This window comes from Bombus impatiens, unplaced genomic scaffold, assembly GCF_000188095.3.
Source record: "Bombus impatiens unplaced genomic scaffold, BIMP_2.2 scf_1274, whole genome shotgun sequence".
Lineage (NCBI taxonomy): Eukaryota > Metazoa > Arthropoda > Insecta > Hymenoptera > Apidae > Bombus > Bombus impatiens.
The window spans coordinates 76701-96210 of NT_177693.1; the positions used below are offsets into that span (position 1 = coordinate 76701).

Here is a 19510-nt window from a genome sequence, read left to right on the forward strand (position 1 = left end):
GGAAGGGGGGGAGGGTGATTCTACGCGAAAAAAGAAGTCGAAAATGTAGAATAAAATTTTTTCTTTTTTTTCCATTTTTCCATGGAAACAACGATCTACAGTGAGATCGGTTATAACGAGACGCGATAAAGTGCACGCGTACCGAGCGAAAATTCAAAGTCGATTTTCTCGAAAACAAAGCCTCGAACGAAAAATTGTTATTCTATATTTTCGACTTCTTTTTTCGCGTAGAATCACCCCCTTTCCGCTTGTACCACCAGTTACCAACCACCCTGTATATTATAAAGTCATTAGTAACAAAAACTACATAATTAGTGATTACATGTGTACAAGATCAAATGATACTCAGTTGGATGGAATCGAGTAGATTTTGTGTGTACGTACGTAGTCCCTTACTTTTAATAAAATTCCTCGTATTAAAATTTAATTATACTTCTTTGAGAATAATTGAAACCTTTAATGAAAAGAGTGGCTGAATTAAATTTTCTGAAAGAGTAGTAGGTTACATAAAAGTATAATTCCACTGTAAACCGGACCATTTAATTAGCTCTTCTATAATCTAGCAATTTTTCGAATAAATTTCTATACAACGATCATGATTACGAGAAATTAATTTCCTATCAGATATTCTTACAACAATATGTTTTTATCAGTGTTATCGATTACAAGATATCGATCTTTGAATGTTATCTTTCTTACTTGTACAAGATAGTAAATTCGCAAGTTGTATACTTTTCGTATTCATTTGTACTTACAGTCGTAAAATATTCTTTTAGAATTTTTAATTTATTTCTTAAGTAACAGAAAGATACTTCCTTTAACTGCAAAAATTTGCATCAATTTTTTATCAAATTTACAAGTTTACGTAAGAGAAATACATTATCGAAGAGAAATATTTAATATAAGTTTCAGAATCATGACAATAATTTTGCTGAACTTGGTTTTTCAAAAAAGTAGGATCAATCAGAGGAAAAATACCAAAGACTCTATTATCTCACGAAGGCCGTCGATCGTTATCACGTTCGGTTATAATTTTCTAACGTGGAGAGAGGAAAACGAATAATGAAATCATGTGTTGCGAAGTCCGTCTTATCTGATTATTATAACAAGATAACGAAATACAATGTGTTACGATTGTTTTATCGGTTAAGACGATGAGACGTTCTCGAAACTCGATACAAATCGTAATCGCATTTCGCATCGTTGTCCTTTTTGATTCATTTGTACCCCGCAAATAGCCTCGAATTGTATCGCGTTACACCTGATAGAATATCTCGAAATTTTTCTGTGAGCACCATTATGTAACCAACAAATTGACGATCGTTTTTAAAAATTATCGAATGACAGATAATGGTATTTCTAAAATTTGAGATACTCAGAGAAATTTTTATTATTAGTTCTATCATCTTATACTTTCTACAAGACCTTTTTATATTTTTAAGCCGTTTCCCATAATATCCCTTTTATAACACTTCCCCAAGAAATTGACGATCGTTTTTGAAAATTATCGAATGACAGATAATGGTATTTCTAAAATTTGAGATACTCAGAGAAATTTTTATTATTAGTTCTATCATCTTATACTTTCTACAAGACCTTTTTATATTTTTAAGCCGTTTCCCATAATATCCCTTTTATAACACTTCCAGGTAAATGCAAGAAATTGACGATCGTTTTTGAAAATTATCGAATGACGGATAATGGTATTTCTAAAATTTGAGATACTCAGAGAAATTTTTATTATTAGTTCTATCATCTTATACTTTCTACAAGACCTTTTTATATTTTTAAGCCGTTTCCCATAATATCCCTTTTATAACACTTCCAGGTAAATTCGTTCAGTTCCCGATAAATTCTTTTACATTAAACAAATTTTTAAGTAATTTAACTAAGTACCTCGATTACTCAAGCACTTCAAAGATAATGAATCCGCTAATAAAAATATTTGTATTTTTCACACAATTCGTTACTTAATTTAAGTATAAAACAATTTCAATCAGATCAAAACTTTAGCTCAAAACTCAAAATCTACGCATCTTATCCCCAATAATTCTCCTGTTGCCCGATTTGCCTTGACATGCCTCAAAAGAACAGAAAACATTCAGTGGCCGGCACAGAAGGGCTGCTCGATGTTTAATTGATGCTCTTGACAGTAAATTAATCAAAAAGATCCGTTGAGGTGATCACGGGTTCCTCGATGGAGAAACAAAAATAAAAAAGAGAAGATAAAATTACACAGGGCCTAGGGCGAGGATACAAGTGGCCGCAAGTCGACCAACAAGTCGAAACAATGAAAACAAAGTATCCACGTTTACTCTGGGCTGCATGTTGCGCTTCTGTTCGCACCCTTCGTCGTTCTTTCATCTTCGTCCAGGCTTTTCAGGCTAGCGCAAAAAACTTCGAAAGGGCAGCCAAAAGACGAGTCGTTACTCTTTGCTTTCATCGCGTTTGATTCGAGTTTGTATTTTAAATTGCATCAGTGGTTCTAGGTTTCAGGGGATGAAATTTCTATGTTACAGTATTGAGAGTATATAAGCACTGAAAATTAATCGAAGACTTTTAACATGTTTGAGGTAAAATGTCTTTTGTGGTGTATTCAAGAGGAAAGACGAAGAAAATAGACAAAATTTTATATTCATTTTTCTGTGCTTTTTTAGGTGTTTTATATTTATATTAATTTGTTACGTTAAGACTCATCTTTGGATGTATTTGTAAATTCATAATTGATATTCTTCTGTATCGACCCAAACTTTACGCAAATTAGGTCCTTTAGATCGAGGTCTAACTTTTTTACTACGCTAGGCTTTCAAAAAGTTTGAAAACATTTTCAGATTCTTATCGCTGCCTGTATTGGATTATACATTTATTCGTTACGTTAAATGTGCCAAGCTATTTTTCCATAAAAGTAGGAATTCAGAGGCACGAAATTTAAGATTTCTTAATGAAGCTTCTCCTCTGAAGTAAAATTCAGTTTCCTCTAAATTTTCCAAAAATAGACAAAAATATTCTCATTGTAAGTGATTTAATATGACTGCGTCGACTTTCTATGTTATCATCCAGTTTCATATTTCAAATAGATTCAACATCATTATTATTTATCTGTTGTTAGAATAATAGAACAGACAACCGGTAATCAAGCGGCTGTTTAAGCTCGATTGTCACGTACGAATAAGGATCAGTTCCGAGAATACATGTGGAAATTTGACAGCACGTGGCAGGAATGTGCGTGCGATAGGTGTGAAACTCTGAGAATAGGTTTGGTCTTAGAATCGTGAAAGACTCATCAGAGAATTAATCAAAGTCAGAGTAAAGAGAAAGTCCGCAGTCTACTTATAAGCAAATGTAATTAACACCAATGAAGCTATGAACAACGTAATTTATATTATCCTACGATTGACGCTACCAAATAAAAACATCATAAAAAGATCATTAAAGAATTAATCAAACTCGAACTAAGGAGAGAGTCAGCAGTCTACTTATAGCTAATACTAAAACTATAATATCAATAAAACATTGAAGAATATAATTTATATTACCCAACGATTGACATTACCAAATAATTAATTTTAACAAACAAGACATTATTTGTCTTCAAAAATGATCTCTCTTTAAACAACCAACTAATTTACTCTACAGAATTACGAGGATCGCGAACAATACAGCGTAACCACGATACGCGCTAGAGAAGCTCATGGTACATATTTAGTACACACGTTCATAGTGAATGCGCTTTTTAACCCGCTTTCATTCACAAGCTCGTCACCGTAGAATGTATGCGCGCACTTGTGACGTATAGGTACCAGTGCATGCATAATATTACACAAGTGAATGAAGAAAATGACATCTTACGATCGTTCACACCTCCATTATTGCACGAGGCCGTGTTCCTCTCGTAGGATAATCATGCACTTACTAGCGGGTAATCCGCATCCCTCTCCGCCCTGTGAAATTGCGTATTCGCACAGAGACATGGCACGCAATGGGAGATGATGCACCTTGACTCGATTCTCCACTCTTGGCGGACGACCCCTCGTTGCGGTATTTTATTCACTGTTAGTCAGCTTCGATCATGATTAAACAGCCTCTGCAATGGGAACGATGGTGTGTTAGGGGATTCAGATATGTTTCAGAGTTATTATTTAATTGGAAATAGGTATAGAGATCGTGGGAAGTAGATCGAGATAAAATTCTAGAATTTTGTTGATCTATTAAAGTATAGATATGAGTTTAGAGAAAAGTTCCTTGAAATTCAGAGTTTTTTTTTTTTTTTTTAGAATGTTGGAAAATATATTTAGCAGAAAATACATATGTCTAGTAGAAAATTTGGAAAGAACTGTTAGATTTATACAGTAAGTTTAAATTGACTTTATATAATATACAGGGTGGTTGGTAACTGGTGGTACAAACGGAAAGGGGGGAGGGTGATTCTACGCGAAAAAAGAAGTCGAAAATGTAGAATAAAATTTTTTCTTTTTTTTTCATTTTTCCATAGAAACAACGATCTACAGTGAGATCGGTTATAACGAGACGCGATAAAGTGCACGCGTACCGAGCGAAAATTCAAAGTTGATTTTCTCGAAAACAAAGCCTCGAACGAAAAATTGTTATTCTATATTTTCGATTTCTTTTTTCGCGTAGAATCACCCCCTTTCCGCTTGTACCACCAGTTACCAAGCACCCTGTATATATAACAATTAGAAAACGCCTTTATACCAAAATTATGTCAATAATTGAATGAGTTATACTTTCCTTGGCATTTATGACTTCATGAAAGTAATTTCACGAAACACGATATAATACGCGTGCATGAGTTTTTCACGCGTTCATAATCTGCCATCAGCTTCTGCTAAGTTGGCCCGAGTAAACGTCGAACCATTTATTAGGTTCCCCTGTATTATCGGTTTTCGTCGCTCTGTTCATCGTGATACGTGCACACATTCATAATGTACTTGCCTAAAGTAATTTGAGTCTCATATATGTAACGAGAGACGAATATTAAATTCCAGGGAATAGAGTCTCGTCTGCTCTTTAAAATATACAAGGAGATTCTTCGCTGTTTATTCTATATGATGCATTTAGGAGCCTGTATAGAACGGTACTATTGCTTTTTATAAATTATTCTTTGATCGCTACTGTATTTTTGTACCTTGATGTTTCAATTTATTTTAATAAAATAGTAGATGTATATTTGAGTTTCACTTTTTATTGAGAATATTTGAAATCATTTGAGATAATATATTAATAAATTTAGAAATAACAAAGAAGAATTATAGATTATTGTAACTGTATTATAATTAAAGTAGTATGATAAAAATAGGCAAATATTTCTAGCTCGCTAAAGGACAATATTAATTTTGTCAAATACTTAACACGATTTTAATAGCTTTAAAGATAAAAATGTGAAATTCGTCATTTTGTCAGGCTGATAGTTATTAGGATTAATGTAACTTTCCGATATGTTAATCTTTAATTTCGATTACGTCGTGCTCATGCGAAAATCGAAGTGTTACGAAAGATTAATATGCAGAGAGCAAATTGGTCGAGTAAACGTGACCGAGTGTCGTTCCTCTTTTTTTCTTCTCGGGTGAAGTTTCGCTGAATTCGACTGGCTCAGCTCGATCCAGAATTTCTCGATACACCGGTTCTCCGTCGTTTCCCGATCTCCGCGAAAAATTTAGAAAGTAGCGCTTGCTATAGACATCGTGGAAACGCGTCTCGAAATCGTAAAAGAAAAATCAATGGGATTGACATTATCGACTAGATTCATTGTCTATGTAGACACATTTATGTAATTCTGTCGTGGACACAACTTAAATTTTTCTCAAAAAGCAAAAATGTTGATACAGAGCATATTAAAGCGAATACAGATTTATTTTAGTAAAGCAATAATATTCATTTTTATAAAATACAAATTTTTATTTTTATAAATTTTTATATTCATTTTTGTTTTGTATGGCGCTTTGCAAATAGGGGGATAAGTGGCCAGTGTGATTCCCATCGACTATATTGGATATATTTTATTAAATCAAGATTTAATATAAAACAAATATTTAATAAAATTTGATCTTAATTTCTCTGTGGTTATTTGTACAGTTTCAGTTTTCTATGGTAACACACTTTCATAACGGGAATACATTTTCATATTGCCTACACGTTTGACTTTAGTTGGTGGGAAAAGTATATAAATCCCATTGCCTATAAAAGGGTTAACCGAGACATGTCTACCACCCTTTCAGAAGGAATATTGCAAACTACCTAATTTTAAACATCGATTTCCATATTACTATTCACATTCCTTTTGGAAAAATTGCTTTGTATTAAAAGTAGTTAACAGTAGTAAAAGATTTAATTAACACGCTCAACTTAGATTCCAAAGAAAGAACAAAGGAAGATATTACAAATACGTTTGTATACATCTGAATTAATACCAACATACTTAACTTTAAAACGCATTGCGGTGTTACATTGAACGTCATACGTTTTTAAGCAGGGCCGAAAACTGCCATTCTGACACATTCTATGTCTACACGTATAGTTTCTCGTCTGTACAAATGAGTTAAACGCGTATGCGTGATTTTCCACGCATACGTAACACGGGAGGCTGCTGGCTGGTCTAGGTGTAGGTGCGTGCTATCGACCGGGTATCCTTCTGTGCTGGACGCCGGTGTGCCCCACCCTGAAGTGAGTAGCGTGCAAGAGAGAGCGCTATACGTAGCGAGTGAAACGAGGACAACTAGCGCCACGAGTGGTAGGTTCAAAAAGGACAGACGATCACGAGCGAAGAGAAGCGAGAGATGCAGCGAGCGAGAACAAAAGGGACAGAGGAGCACCGTGGAACCGGGAAAAAACAGAGATGGCTTTAGAAGAGGAAAATAAAAGTGGATCCGATGGGAAAAAGCGGGAAAAAGAGAGAGAGGAGGAGCGTGAATTCGCGAAAAGGGGGAAAGTCGTTTAAGGGGAGAGAAGGAGCGAAGTAATGACAGAGTGACAGGAGTAAAAAGAGAGGGCAAGCGGAGATTCGTGTGGACGAAAGGAAGAAAGGGACGGAGAGTCGCGGAGAGAGAAAGAGAGAGAATAGTAGTCTGAAAAGACAAGGACGTAGCTAGTGAGGGAGAGGGAGGTAGTGAGCGAGACAGATAGCGAGGGAGCGAGACAGAGAGAGATCACGGCACGCAGAAATGCCTCCTGCTTAGTGATAGCGTAGAGACTGTAGTGTTCACATCACACGCGACACGCCGAGAATTTTTCGCAAGTTCGACGCGCGCCCAAAGTATTATCGTTCTATTCCGCGACACGATAATTGGATACGTTACAAAACGCACACACTTAACGTGTATATACATATTATATAGAAGAGCGCGAGCGCGCGACCATCTCGACAAAACGCACACATATATAATACGTACGCACAGGACAACGCAGGAGACAGACCGTTCGAAGGACACGCGAACAGAGAGATAAAGTACCAGCGAAAAGGATACTTCTCTCGTATAAAAAAGATACTATCTACCTTCGAAGGAACAACGACCATATACGCACATTCCTAACGACTGTGACTAATTTTTAGAAGGCGTTCTTTTTGCGAGGATTTTTCTCGCCGAACCGCGCTCTCTGATCGTTCTCTTTCCTTCTTTCGAGACGGTGAGTAAGAGACCATACATCGATTGCACTGGCTAATCCTTTTCAATATCTTCTTACATAATAGTAAATTATTATTTTACCATCTATTTATTACATTTTTATACTGCAATATTTTTTGGCGCGTTATATGAACGATATACGTCCTAAAAAGGATCGCGAAGTTTTACAACCGGAAGTCGCGAGAATTTCTTCACGTTTGCGTACTCGATATCGATTGACGGCCGTCAGGGTTCCCCGGGACACACGCAATCCGCTTTCATTTTCACCCGCGACCAGGAAAGACATAATAATAGAGTGTAGACGCATTGATCGCGATTGCTACCAGTAACAGACGCCCATTCGCCGATTTTTCCTTCTTACCGGTTCTCAAACGTTCCTTATCTCCCACGACCGATTCTAACTCTAATACGAATTCTTTACGATCGAGGATCGCGTACCAGCGCGAATAATCAATTTTCCAATCGACCGTAGCCGGTGTACGATTCTGTCAGCGCCTTCCGTACTACGCTAGTCAGCCAGTGTGACCGGAACTGCACCGTTCAAGAACAGTTAGAGAATTTATGTGTTCACTAATCTAAATCGACGGAAGTATTAAAATAACCTATCATTTAAAGAGTAATATTTATATATAAATAATTATATATACAACATTATTATTTACATAATATATAACAGTATCCAGTGAATCATTTACTACTAGTTGCAATTTATAATTCTCTAACTAAATTGCCCGGTGATGTTAACGAAAATAAAAATTGGAAAGAAAGAGGGGAAGAGACTGACAATCGACTTCTCGACTTTTTTAAACCATCATTAGAAAGTTTATTCGCGAGAAGAATATTTCGACGGATAATCCCGTGAAGGGGGACAACGATCGGCAAGACACAGGACCTTTGACTCTCTGCCAGGGGTGACTACCCCCCGTCGACGCCAAGGACAACCGGAAGTGCTTCGAAGTACACGCTACATACACAAGTATAGCGTGTCCCGTGTATAACACGCGTTCGTTTTCCGTCCATCTTGCCTCGTCGAGGAAGTGTGCCGCCACCCACACCCTCTCTTGTTCCCCCCCCGTGAACTTCCGGTCTCGAAGATCCTCCTACAGGACGTTGGGGAAGGAGAAACGTGGTGAAGAGGTGAAGTTCGATTATCGAGAGGTGAACACACGAGGTTCACCGCTCTCTGTCAGTTTCTCGCTCGCTGTCTCTCTCGCCGGGGCGTCGTCATCGTTGTCGTCGTCGTCGTCGTCGTCATGGGCGGATGTACCTCTAAGGATACCACGTCGAACGACGAGTACGTATTCCTTGAATATTTACGGCGAGCAATTTGTAAGAACGATTACTTTTAGGATTTGTTTGATCTTTTGTGGGAAAGGTATATTATGATGGATTATGTGTACATTTGTATAAGTATTTTTTTTAGGGTCCGTCGCGTATGTATTGTTGTTGGATAAAAAATTTTAAGATAGATTATTTGGGGTTTTTAGGTTTTTTGGGAGAATGCTGTATTATGTGTGTGAGTCGGTTTAGGGGTTCATCGGTGACGTCACTTGGCTCGGTGCCCGCCTAGTGACGTAGCAGGACGTCAGATCAGACATTCATGGAATTCGTAATTGATGCATCGAAGACTCGAGTGAGTCATCTAGAAGTGTGTAGTTATTATGTATGGGAAAATTGTGATCTTATTGGGGAGAGATATTTCTATTGTTTCTTTTTAATTTTATTAATACAAGGAATGGTATTTTAATACGTTCTATCAAAGTCTTACAGAGACATAAAAGAGATACGACTTTATTCTTAGTAATTATTTAGAACAAATTTTTCTCAGATTATAAAAAAAAAATTTGGTACTGAATGGGTCACAAATATTTGAAAAAGAATCGTCAAAGTAAAATGCACCCTATCTATTGAATAGCGTTATAAAGCATAACCAGGATCTTTTTAAAAGACTTCTACAAATATTGGTAAAATAAAACATACTGCATCTATTCAGTAGTATGAATACACGAAGTAGAGGCAGAGATAGAAACTAAAAAGAATATGTAAAACAGAATACAATCTGTCTATTCAGTAGCAAGATGAAAAGGAACCAGGGCTGGTTTGAAAAATCTCTAAAAACAAATTGGTAACAAGTATAAATACAAAATACATTCTCCCTATTTAATAATAACATAAGACAAACTGAAAATTATTTAAAAAAAAAAATCTCCAAAAAATATGAGTGCAAGATATAAGACTAAAATATCACTTGTCGTGTAAAAACACAAGCTTTACGTATAAAACTCGTAGTATCGGTATTATGAAAAAAAAAAAAAACAGATTTAATTCGAGTTATTCGTCAGCAAACCATCGAAGTTCCCATCGCTCGATCGTTAAACCTTGCTTACAAGTTACTCAGGACTTCATTATCCTTCGTGTTTCCCACACTTTAAGTATCGAACCGTCAACAGAGTTTATGTCCTCCGAAGTTTGATGTACAGGTCAAAGATCCCTCTCGACTGAAACTTTTAGCGTCTATTATCTTAGACTCTAAGAGTTAGGGAGCAGTTTCATTCGCCAATGTCAAATTAATTAGAAACTGCTTTTCCATTTATCTATGTCTATAATTAGTGTATAGTTATTCATTTACTCGATACTGGATCATAAGAAAAACTTATTTCTATTAATTAGCGTTGTGTTGTTTCTCAGAGAAATATTAAATAGGAACTTTTTTTTTCTACCTTTTTTTATTTCATTCTATTGGTTTAGAATTAAATGTGTTGTTTGGACGTTCTCTTAAGTTCCTTATAAAGGAGCTTGGTCGAGTGTGTAGCCGACGTTTATAGTGGGGTAGGGACTACCCCTGTTGGTTCACACAAAAGGGTTAACCCTCTGCCCTTACGCAGGGGCGTGGACGAGAAACAGGTCGACTGAAAAATTTTATTTGCATTTCGCACGATATATCGGCCTATGTTCACTTCGCCTACCTTGTTACCGTTGTTACACTTTCCGAATGAAATATGCTCGCTGGAAAATATTTCAAAGGCTTTTTTTTTGCAATTTTTAATTCTCCCTCTTTTTTCCGATTTACGAGGAATGACTGAAGAGCTCTGTGGTAATATTTTATTGCAATTTGTAGAATACTGTTTCATTCAGTAAAAATATATTTTTAGGAATTGTTAATGTTTAGAATTTAAAGTATTATTTTCTACGAATTATGCTCTAGTGACGATATTCTTTTTTAATTTATAAAATAACAGAATGATAATAAAATATTTAGCAATTTAAAAGAACAATATATTTTATTATAGATTCCATTAATTATTTTGTGAAAACGAATTTTCCATCTATTTACAATGAGAAGGAGAATGCGCTCGATGGAAAACGTTTAAAACATCTTTTTCCCCACTTTTTAATTTTTATTTTATTTTTTATTCTTCAATTTAAACGATTCTTTGATAACGTTCCTGTGTAATATTTAAAATAATTTTTTGACTGAGTTACGCCCTAACGAAAATATTATTTCTAAATTTTTAGAATGAATAGAATTTTTAGAAAAAATATTTAGAATGTCGAAATCGTACTAGATTTTGCTATAAATTCTATTTACTTGTCGAGGACAAGAATCTCCAATTTTTTCAGAGCAAGGGAACACTTCTTTCTGTTAATTAGCCACATGATAAATGTAAGAAACTTTGATTGAAATTAGTAATGACTAAGTTTAAGTTTAATTGGTATAATAAGTATTTCAATCTATTTCAATAAAGATATCGTGATGAGATAAATTAAAAAATACTGTCAGATCATTATTTGATCCTTATCGTTTGCTGTTGTCCGTCGTATTCGTAAAATATCACAAGGAAACTTAAGACAACAATTGATCGGACTTCGTATGGGTAAAGATATTATCTGACAACATAAGAGTGCAAGTCATTTCCACTGGCATATATGAGAGTATAAATAAATATGTGTACAGACTATTAAAAAAGATGTTTCAAGAATGTAATTATTAATTATAATTAATTGAGTAGGCTCAATCAACGTGGATCTGCCCGTTAACTATCTCAGAATATACGAGTAAAATTACTTTTGTGTATTTATGAAGATTTAATAAATTAACTACTAACGTATAATTATTTCTCATATTAGTGACCGAAATTAATTTTCATTTTTATATTCTCAATTCTCCCTTTTTTTTTTTTTAATATCACGGTGTATTTAAAAAAAAATGGACGTGCAATATTTCAATCTTTCAAATTATTTGTTTAGAACAGAATTGCAGATCGGTAGCTTGTGGAATAATATAAAATTTTCGTGTATAATGTTTTGATCAACACAATTTACGAAAGGGATTTCTTCACTTTTGTAAAATATCTATAAATGCTGTAAAATATCTATAAATATATATAAATGTTGATTAAGATCGTAAGTTAAAATGTCTGTTGTTTAGCACCTTATCTTATCATTCATTATCATTCGTAATTTTTTTTTTTTTTTTTTATTAAATCGATGGAAGATTAATGATCGATTGAAATCGTATCTAGGTTTATTATATTACTGTGGTAACAATCGTTAATTTTTATTAGACAGCGTCTCCTTCTTCCACGTATATATTTAAACAAAACAGTCAATATAAAATATACAAATCTCTAGATTTATCAAACTTTCATATTACTCCTGACGATGAAATGCTTTTGTAGAAGTCTTTTGATAGCTTCTTCCAAATATAATAATCACTTATCATTTATTACCAAAAACGCACATCATCCAGCAGATGCTTTTCAATCGATCGATATTACCGCATAGATAAAAAAACAGCTATAGGAATTATAGCGATATCGATAAAGAACATGAATCCAAGAAAATATGAAACCACTGAAGAAAATATGAGAGAACACGCAGTGTCGCACTAAAAATTCAAGCACAAAAATCGTCACTCAATTCTCAATCACTAAAATGGTTAATTCGCCATAAAATCCTCGGTGTCGTAAAATCTCGTTTGAAGAAGAAATACGGAAGAGAAGAAAAATCTCGTGTCTGAGAATCTGTTTTCACATAGCGGGGGAAAAACAGAGAGGCGAAGCTTTGGAGACGCGATGGGATCGCGTCATCCTAATCCTGGTCGACGTCGAGTGACATCGTTGTGATTAGCGGCTGGCTGAGTTCTTCCTTCTCATCGTCTCGTGGTCGTCGTCGTCGTCGACGGATGCACGGTTTCATAAGAGAAAGAGAGGATCGACCGTTAACTGTTCGTGTCGCTTATAAATAGACGCATAACCCGGGGCGATAATCGAGGCATAATCGGCGCATAATCGTCGACAATGGGCGTATGCACGTCGCTGGGCATATGCGAGTCGGATGAAACGAACGTCGAGGACGAGTACGTATTGCTGGTTGGCACAAGCAGTGTTTCGACTCGGTTAAAAAGCCACCATCTGTCCGAATATCTGCAGTCTCGCTCGAACTTTCTCTATTTTACATTTCAACCCAAGGGTTGAGCAATACAAATTCTGCAATTATCGTTAAACAGGAGCTACATCGATTAATTTTATAAATCGTAAGGCAGAGGGAAATAATGGTGTTGCAAATGCTATTTTTTTAAATTTACCTTGAAATTTGCTTTATTACAGTAAAAACAAAAACACCACAGCTTACCACTGTTCTCGAATAAAAAGGCAGAAGGATTCCGTTAATTTATTGTTATTTTCTCTTTCTCTCTTTTATGCAATTTTTTGCGGCAATAAGAAAGTGAACTCGAATGGGCGAATATAATTGAAAATGATCTGAAAGAGGAGAAACATTTAGCTTGTGATTGTGAGATCTTTCATTTTTAAAAATAAAGTAGAAGTTATTAGTAATTATTGTGGAAATTGGACGAGGTTGGAATTCCTCCGTTTTGTGAAATAAAGACACGGAAGAGGAGTAATTTGAGAATCGAAAGAATTGTTTTATTTTATATAAAAATATCACTGAAGATTAAATGTGATTATTGTACAGCGATTAATCCATATTATTATCTAAGAGATGTAGAATATCGCGATTACAAATAAAATTCTATGAGCATAGATACACATACATGTAATATGAGATTTACAGATTCTTATAAACAAACGTTGAAATACCATTAAGTATATTGATAATGAATTTCTTATTTCAAGTAGTATCATTATCCCCTTATATCAGTATCTGATGATGAAGAATCACGTGAATTTTGTATTTAATCCAAATATAATCTGCCACTATTATCATGAAGAAAAGTTCGAGCGAAATATTATTTGTATCAAAATGTGTTTCAAAATGTGCACCAACGACGAGTCACGCCTACGTCACTAATCGTATAATAGGTACATTTTGCAATTTTGCACAAAATAATTAATCTGAGCAACTCTATGTTTTTAAAAATGATAAAGTATAAAATAGTTGCTTTATCGTGATTTCAAATGTTTTATTATTTTGAGCAATATATCTGACACCTTGCAACACAGTCATAACGTTAATAAGGAAATACACTTTGTTAATATAATATCCTCTTATGTCACAATCTTATCTCCTTAACGATGTATCATTATTTATCATATTATTATCTCAATTTTTTCATAAACGATGGACGTTTTCAATGTTTTAATTCATAAAAATCATTAAACACTTAATGCCTAATGGTATTCTCTGTATTACTGCTTTATTATAACTGCTTGAACTATGTTTTGTATATATATTCGTTCCCATATTCACGTATAAAATCGACGCCATGTTTCGAGAACGCGCCCTATCCTCATTCGATTCTAACCTAACAAACACGAGTAACGATGAGCCCTTTCGATTCACGAGGTAGCGCAATAGAAAAGTGCATGAGATCCGACAAGACAGCTGTTGCTATTGGAATTCTCGATGTCAGGCTCGTTTAAACTCCTTAAAGCCCTCTCCGCATCAAAGGATACCTTTGTGAGACCATTGGCTCGACTCTTTGCTAATCCCATCTCCCGACAAACTATTAAACTATTTGGAACTTGGTGAGTAGCGCCAAGGATATTCGGTTGACTTCTAACAAATTTTTCTTTCATACTTTTGTACGTTTCCTTATTGTTTGTACATCGCTATATTGTTAATTATTAGATTTTTTATGATAGTTAGAAAACTTGTGATTTATTATGATTGAAATAACCTCGTAGAGCTTATATGGGAGAAGAAAAATGGCGAAAAAGTGACAAATTTGTATCCCTTCAGGCACCTAATATTCTAACAAGGCATCACACATTGCATACTTCGTCGTTAACGATGATTTTATTGAAGAACTATCATCCGAAGAAGATAAGGATGAAACGTAACAATAACTCTTCGTATTCAATACATTCCATTTGTTTTCGAAGTAAGTTATAATATAATAACAACACATGTTTCATAGGACATTTATATTGTAATGTTTTACCTTAATTTGTCGCGTGTTATTGTTATTAAGTAACAATATTAGTATCAACTTTTCTTTGTAAAATAGCGTTTGAACTTTTACATTTTTTTTACATTTCCAAGTTATGATCATTTGAAATCAGAAAGTTCCAATTCATATTTTTTTGCCATAAGTAATTGTACTTTTTATGATACAATTAGGACTTATAGAATGATGTCTTACTAGAATTTTGTATGTGCTTGAAGGGGTACTTTGCCACTTTCCGACTATCATTCTTTGTTGAAGTATCGTCACCATTGATGAGTTTTGAGTATGTTTTGAGGATTCGACTGACATTTTAATAAATGTTTCTTTTATATTTTTCTATATTTTCTTATTGTTACTCGTCAGATGTTTCGTGATAGTTAGAAAACTTGTAATTAATTATGGTTACAATAATTAGTATATAGAGCGTGTATGGGGAAATTTGTTGAAGCATCGTCATCGTCGATGAGATTGTTTTGTAATCATGGAGTTGCAAGAGGGTTGTGAAAGTTGCATTACGATGAGGGTGATGTTACGTAAAAGTTATATGGGTTATGTACAACATACAAGGTGTCTCAAAGGAAAATGATGAGAATAGTGGGGGATGTTTTAGGAATGGATAATATGTAGACTATGAATTTTTATGCGTTTATGAGAAATTTAAATATGCAAAAATTCATAGGATATATATAATAGGCAGAAATATACAAAATATCCAAAGTACCTTTATCTAATATCTTACTCCTTTTCGTTTGTTTAATTAAATTCGTAGAAGTTGCATAAATATTTTTATATTATTTATTTTTATTAACAAATTAAGGACAGAATAGTGAAATAGTACATAGTACGTAAAAACTAAAGAATAAAAATAAAGAAAATGAAAATAATTTATATATCATTATTAAGATACGAAAAATGCATTGAATCTTTTTCGTAGTCGCAATGTTAAAAAAGAACAGGATTGTATGATGTAAATTGCTTGAACAAAAAATGAAGTAAAACATTGCGTTAACGCGTCAATATTTCAATAGTACACCGTAATATTTAATTTTTATAGAACATTAGGTTGTAATAAAAATTGTTTATAGTTTATTAGCGCAATTTTTAAATTTATAACATTATTTAACATTAAATTTTTAAATATTAGTAAACAACGTGTTTTGATAAGTTACGTTTATTACTTTAAACAGTTTGTTTGAATTAATTCCAGAAGAAAAAACTAGACGTAATTAGCTTGAGATTATTATATCTGCACATATGAATAGTGGAATGTAAAGAATGTGTTAGTGGTTGTAACTCATTCATTATAGTATAATATACAAATACCTTTTAGAAATAATAGATAGAATTGTTTAGATATATTATATTCATATATCTCAAATGTATTAATTACAATACAATTTTTGTTAAGTATCAATTAACAAAATATATTTAATAAAAAAGAGGGAAATAAAGAGTATACTTCATCGCAAATATTCAAACTTAAATTCTGTTTCACCGCAATTAAGAACTTCAATATTTGCACTGGCTATCTTGCTGCTTATCACCAATTTCAAAAAGCTTCTATATTTATGATATGTACATAAAAATGCGACTGTTAAACCAATTTTTATACAAGGCAGATACTATGTATGCATATCGATACAGCGGATTTTCTAAAATCTCGAAATATATTCCATTGTACTATCGCGTATATCGTAATATAGCAGACAGCTATGACTATCGTAGACGATCTGGTACGAATAATACGTGCAAATAAACACGTAATTTTTCACGATAAGAGACACTGATAAGAAATTAAACGACCTTGTTACAAAAGTCCCGTCTACGCTATAATTGATTTCCAATCTATCATTGAAGTGGAAAACATAATGTATCGAATAGCAAAGAAGGAAAGACTAATTCTCCTGGTCCTATTAATCTATTTGATATTCTTTTGCTTCATGTAAATTACGGTTATCTTATAAGTGTAAAAATCTGTTTGTAGATCCATTGCATTACTTTACATTTTGCATTCGTGATTTTACTATCTTACTGTCTTGTTCTTGTATTGATTAATTTGAACAAAATTTCTAGGTTCAATCTGCTATATTTTTAAAAGTAGTCAAGAACATTAAAAAAATGTTCAAATTGTTTTAAAAATTATTTTCCATATCGTATGTTCTTAATAATTAATTTATAGTGTAATTTAATTGTTTATAGCAAGAAAAATAGCAATATGGTTGACCAGGCAGTTTTGGACAAACTGGAAGCTGGCTTCTCCAAAGTGGCTGGCTCTGACAGCAAATCTCTGCTGAAGAAGTATCTGTCCAAAGAGGTCTTCGATCAACTGAAGACAAAGAAGACTTCCTTTGGATCCACCCTCCTTGATGTGATCCAGTCTGGTGTGGAGAATCTGGACTCTGGTGTCGGTATCTACGCGCCTGATGCTGATTCTTACACAGTTTTTGCTGACCTCTTCGATCCCATCATTGAAGACTACCATGGTGGCTTCAAGAAGACTGACAAGCATCCACCAAAAGACTTTGGAGACGTCGATAGCCTTGGCAACCTTGACCCAGCTGTTAGTATCGAGTTAGATTGTAGTCTAGATGCAATGAAAAGCACAGTATTTATTATAACATACAAGATTAAGATTAATATAGCAAATATTATTGCAAATTTATTTCTATTCGGTAATAACTATAAAACTATAATTATAATAAATTCATACTCGTTCAGTAGTAGTGGAAGAATGATTCCTAGGCTACTTCTAAGATAACCATTCCTCTCAAGAATTTAATAAATATAAAGTATTGATTAATCCTTTATTCTTCCCAGGGTGAGTTCATCGTCTCCACCCGTGTAAGATGCGGCCGTTCTCTGGAAGGCTATCCATTCAACCCCTGCCTGACTGAAGCTCAGTACAAAGAAATGGAAGAGAAAGTCTCTAGCACTCTGTCTGGCTTAGAGGGTGAACTCAAGGGAACTTTCTATCCTCTAACTGGTATGAGCAAAGAAGTTCAGCAGAAACTGATCGACGACCACTTCCTGTTCAAGGAGGGTGATCGCTTCTTGCAAGCTGCCAATGCTTGCCGCTTCTGGCCCACTGGCCGTGGTATCTACCACAACGATGCCAAGACCTTCTTGGTCTGGTGCAACGAGGAAGATCATCTCCGTATCATTTCCATGCAGATGGGCGGTGATCTTGGACAGGTACAAAAAATAATTAAATAAGTATGATTAAACAAATATCCGCAATCTAATGACTATATCAATGATCGTAGGAACAAAAAAGTCTATAGCCTTTCAAGTTAAGTAATTAACATTCTTTTCCTTGAAGGTCTACCGTCGTCTGGTGAGCGCCGTGAACGAGATCGAAAAACGACTTCCTTTCTCCCACCACGACCGTCTTGGTTTCTTGACCTTCTGCCCTACCAACTTAGGTACTACTGTCCGTGCCTCTGTACACATCAAACTGCCTAAATTGGCCGCTAACAGGGAGAAGCTTGAAGAAATTGCTGGAAAGTTCAATCTCCAGGTCCGTGGTACTCGCGGAGAGCACACCGAGGCCGAGGGTGGTATCTACGACATTTCCAACAAACGACGTCTCGGTCTGACCGAGTATCAGGCTGTGAAGGAGATGCACGATGGAATCGCCGAGCTGATCAAGCTCGAGAAAGAACTTTAAACAGCGCGCCAGAAAAAAGCAACCACGCGATCATTTCCCTCTTTTATTCGCCCTTTAGACGTTCTTGATACATCGAGGATCTCCTTTCCTTCGGAAAACGAAAACGAAATTCAAACATCTTTAAGAAATTTCCATACTGTTTCCCGCATAAACTGAAAGAAACGCGTATATCGAAGAGAAAGATAAAAATGTATTATAGTTTGTTCACGTTTTCAAACGTGAGGAAGGAAATTAAAGAATAATAGGAGGATATCCTAAAAGAAGAAACAATTTCTAAAAGACAATGGGGCATTTCTGGGATTTCTGATCCACGCTTTTTGTCACGTGGTATAATAATGGTGGTATAATATGGTTTTGGTCCTCGATGTGCTAAGATCCTCTTCACGCAGCTATAAAGCGCGTTCTTAGAGTTCCAAACGGAGACGATGTAAGCGTCGTTCGCGATAAAAATTGATTCTATAAAACTCTAGCTAGCCTAGTCAAAATCTAAAGATCGAATCTTAAATATCCTAAATTTTTGAAAAAATATCTAGAATTGTCGTGAACGGTGAACTTTTGCACGTCTCTACGGTCTCCACCTCCCTCTTTACACACGCGATATGATTACTATTATTATTATTAATTAATATTATTACCGTTATATTATTATTATTATTATTATTATTATTATATTATTGTCTCTTACGTTGACTCAAGTTCCTTTGTATCAATCCGTACGAACAAAAAGAAAATGGAAAAGAGAAGAAAAAGCTTGTATTATAAGTTCTATATAATACGCATTATATTATATCT

The 19510-nt window shown here is 34.5% G+C and overlaps 1 protein-coding gene across 1 annotated transcript; it reads left to right on the forward strand.

The window, feature by feature from the left end:
* Positions 1–7185: 7185 nt before the first annotated feature.
* LOC100741837 (arginine kinase) lies at positions 7186–18817 on the forward strand. The gene is made up of 5 exons (XM_012391881.3): positions 7186–7641; positions 8459–8934; positions 17251–17611; positions 17869–18243; positions 18371–18817. Exons 2-5 carry the CDS (start codon positions 8894–8896, stop codon positions 18716–18718), a joined length of 1125 nt encoding a protein of 374 aa, XP_012247304.1. The 5' UTR covers positions 7186–7641; positions 8459–8893; the 3' UTR covers positions 18719–18817.
* The last annotated feature ends 693 nt before the right edge of the window (positions 18818–19510 follow it).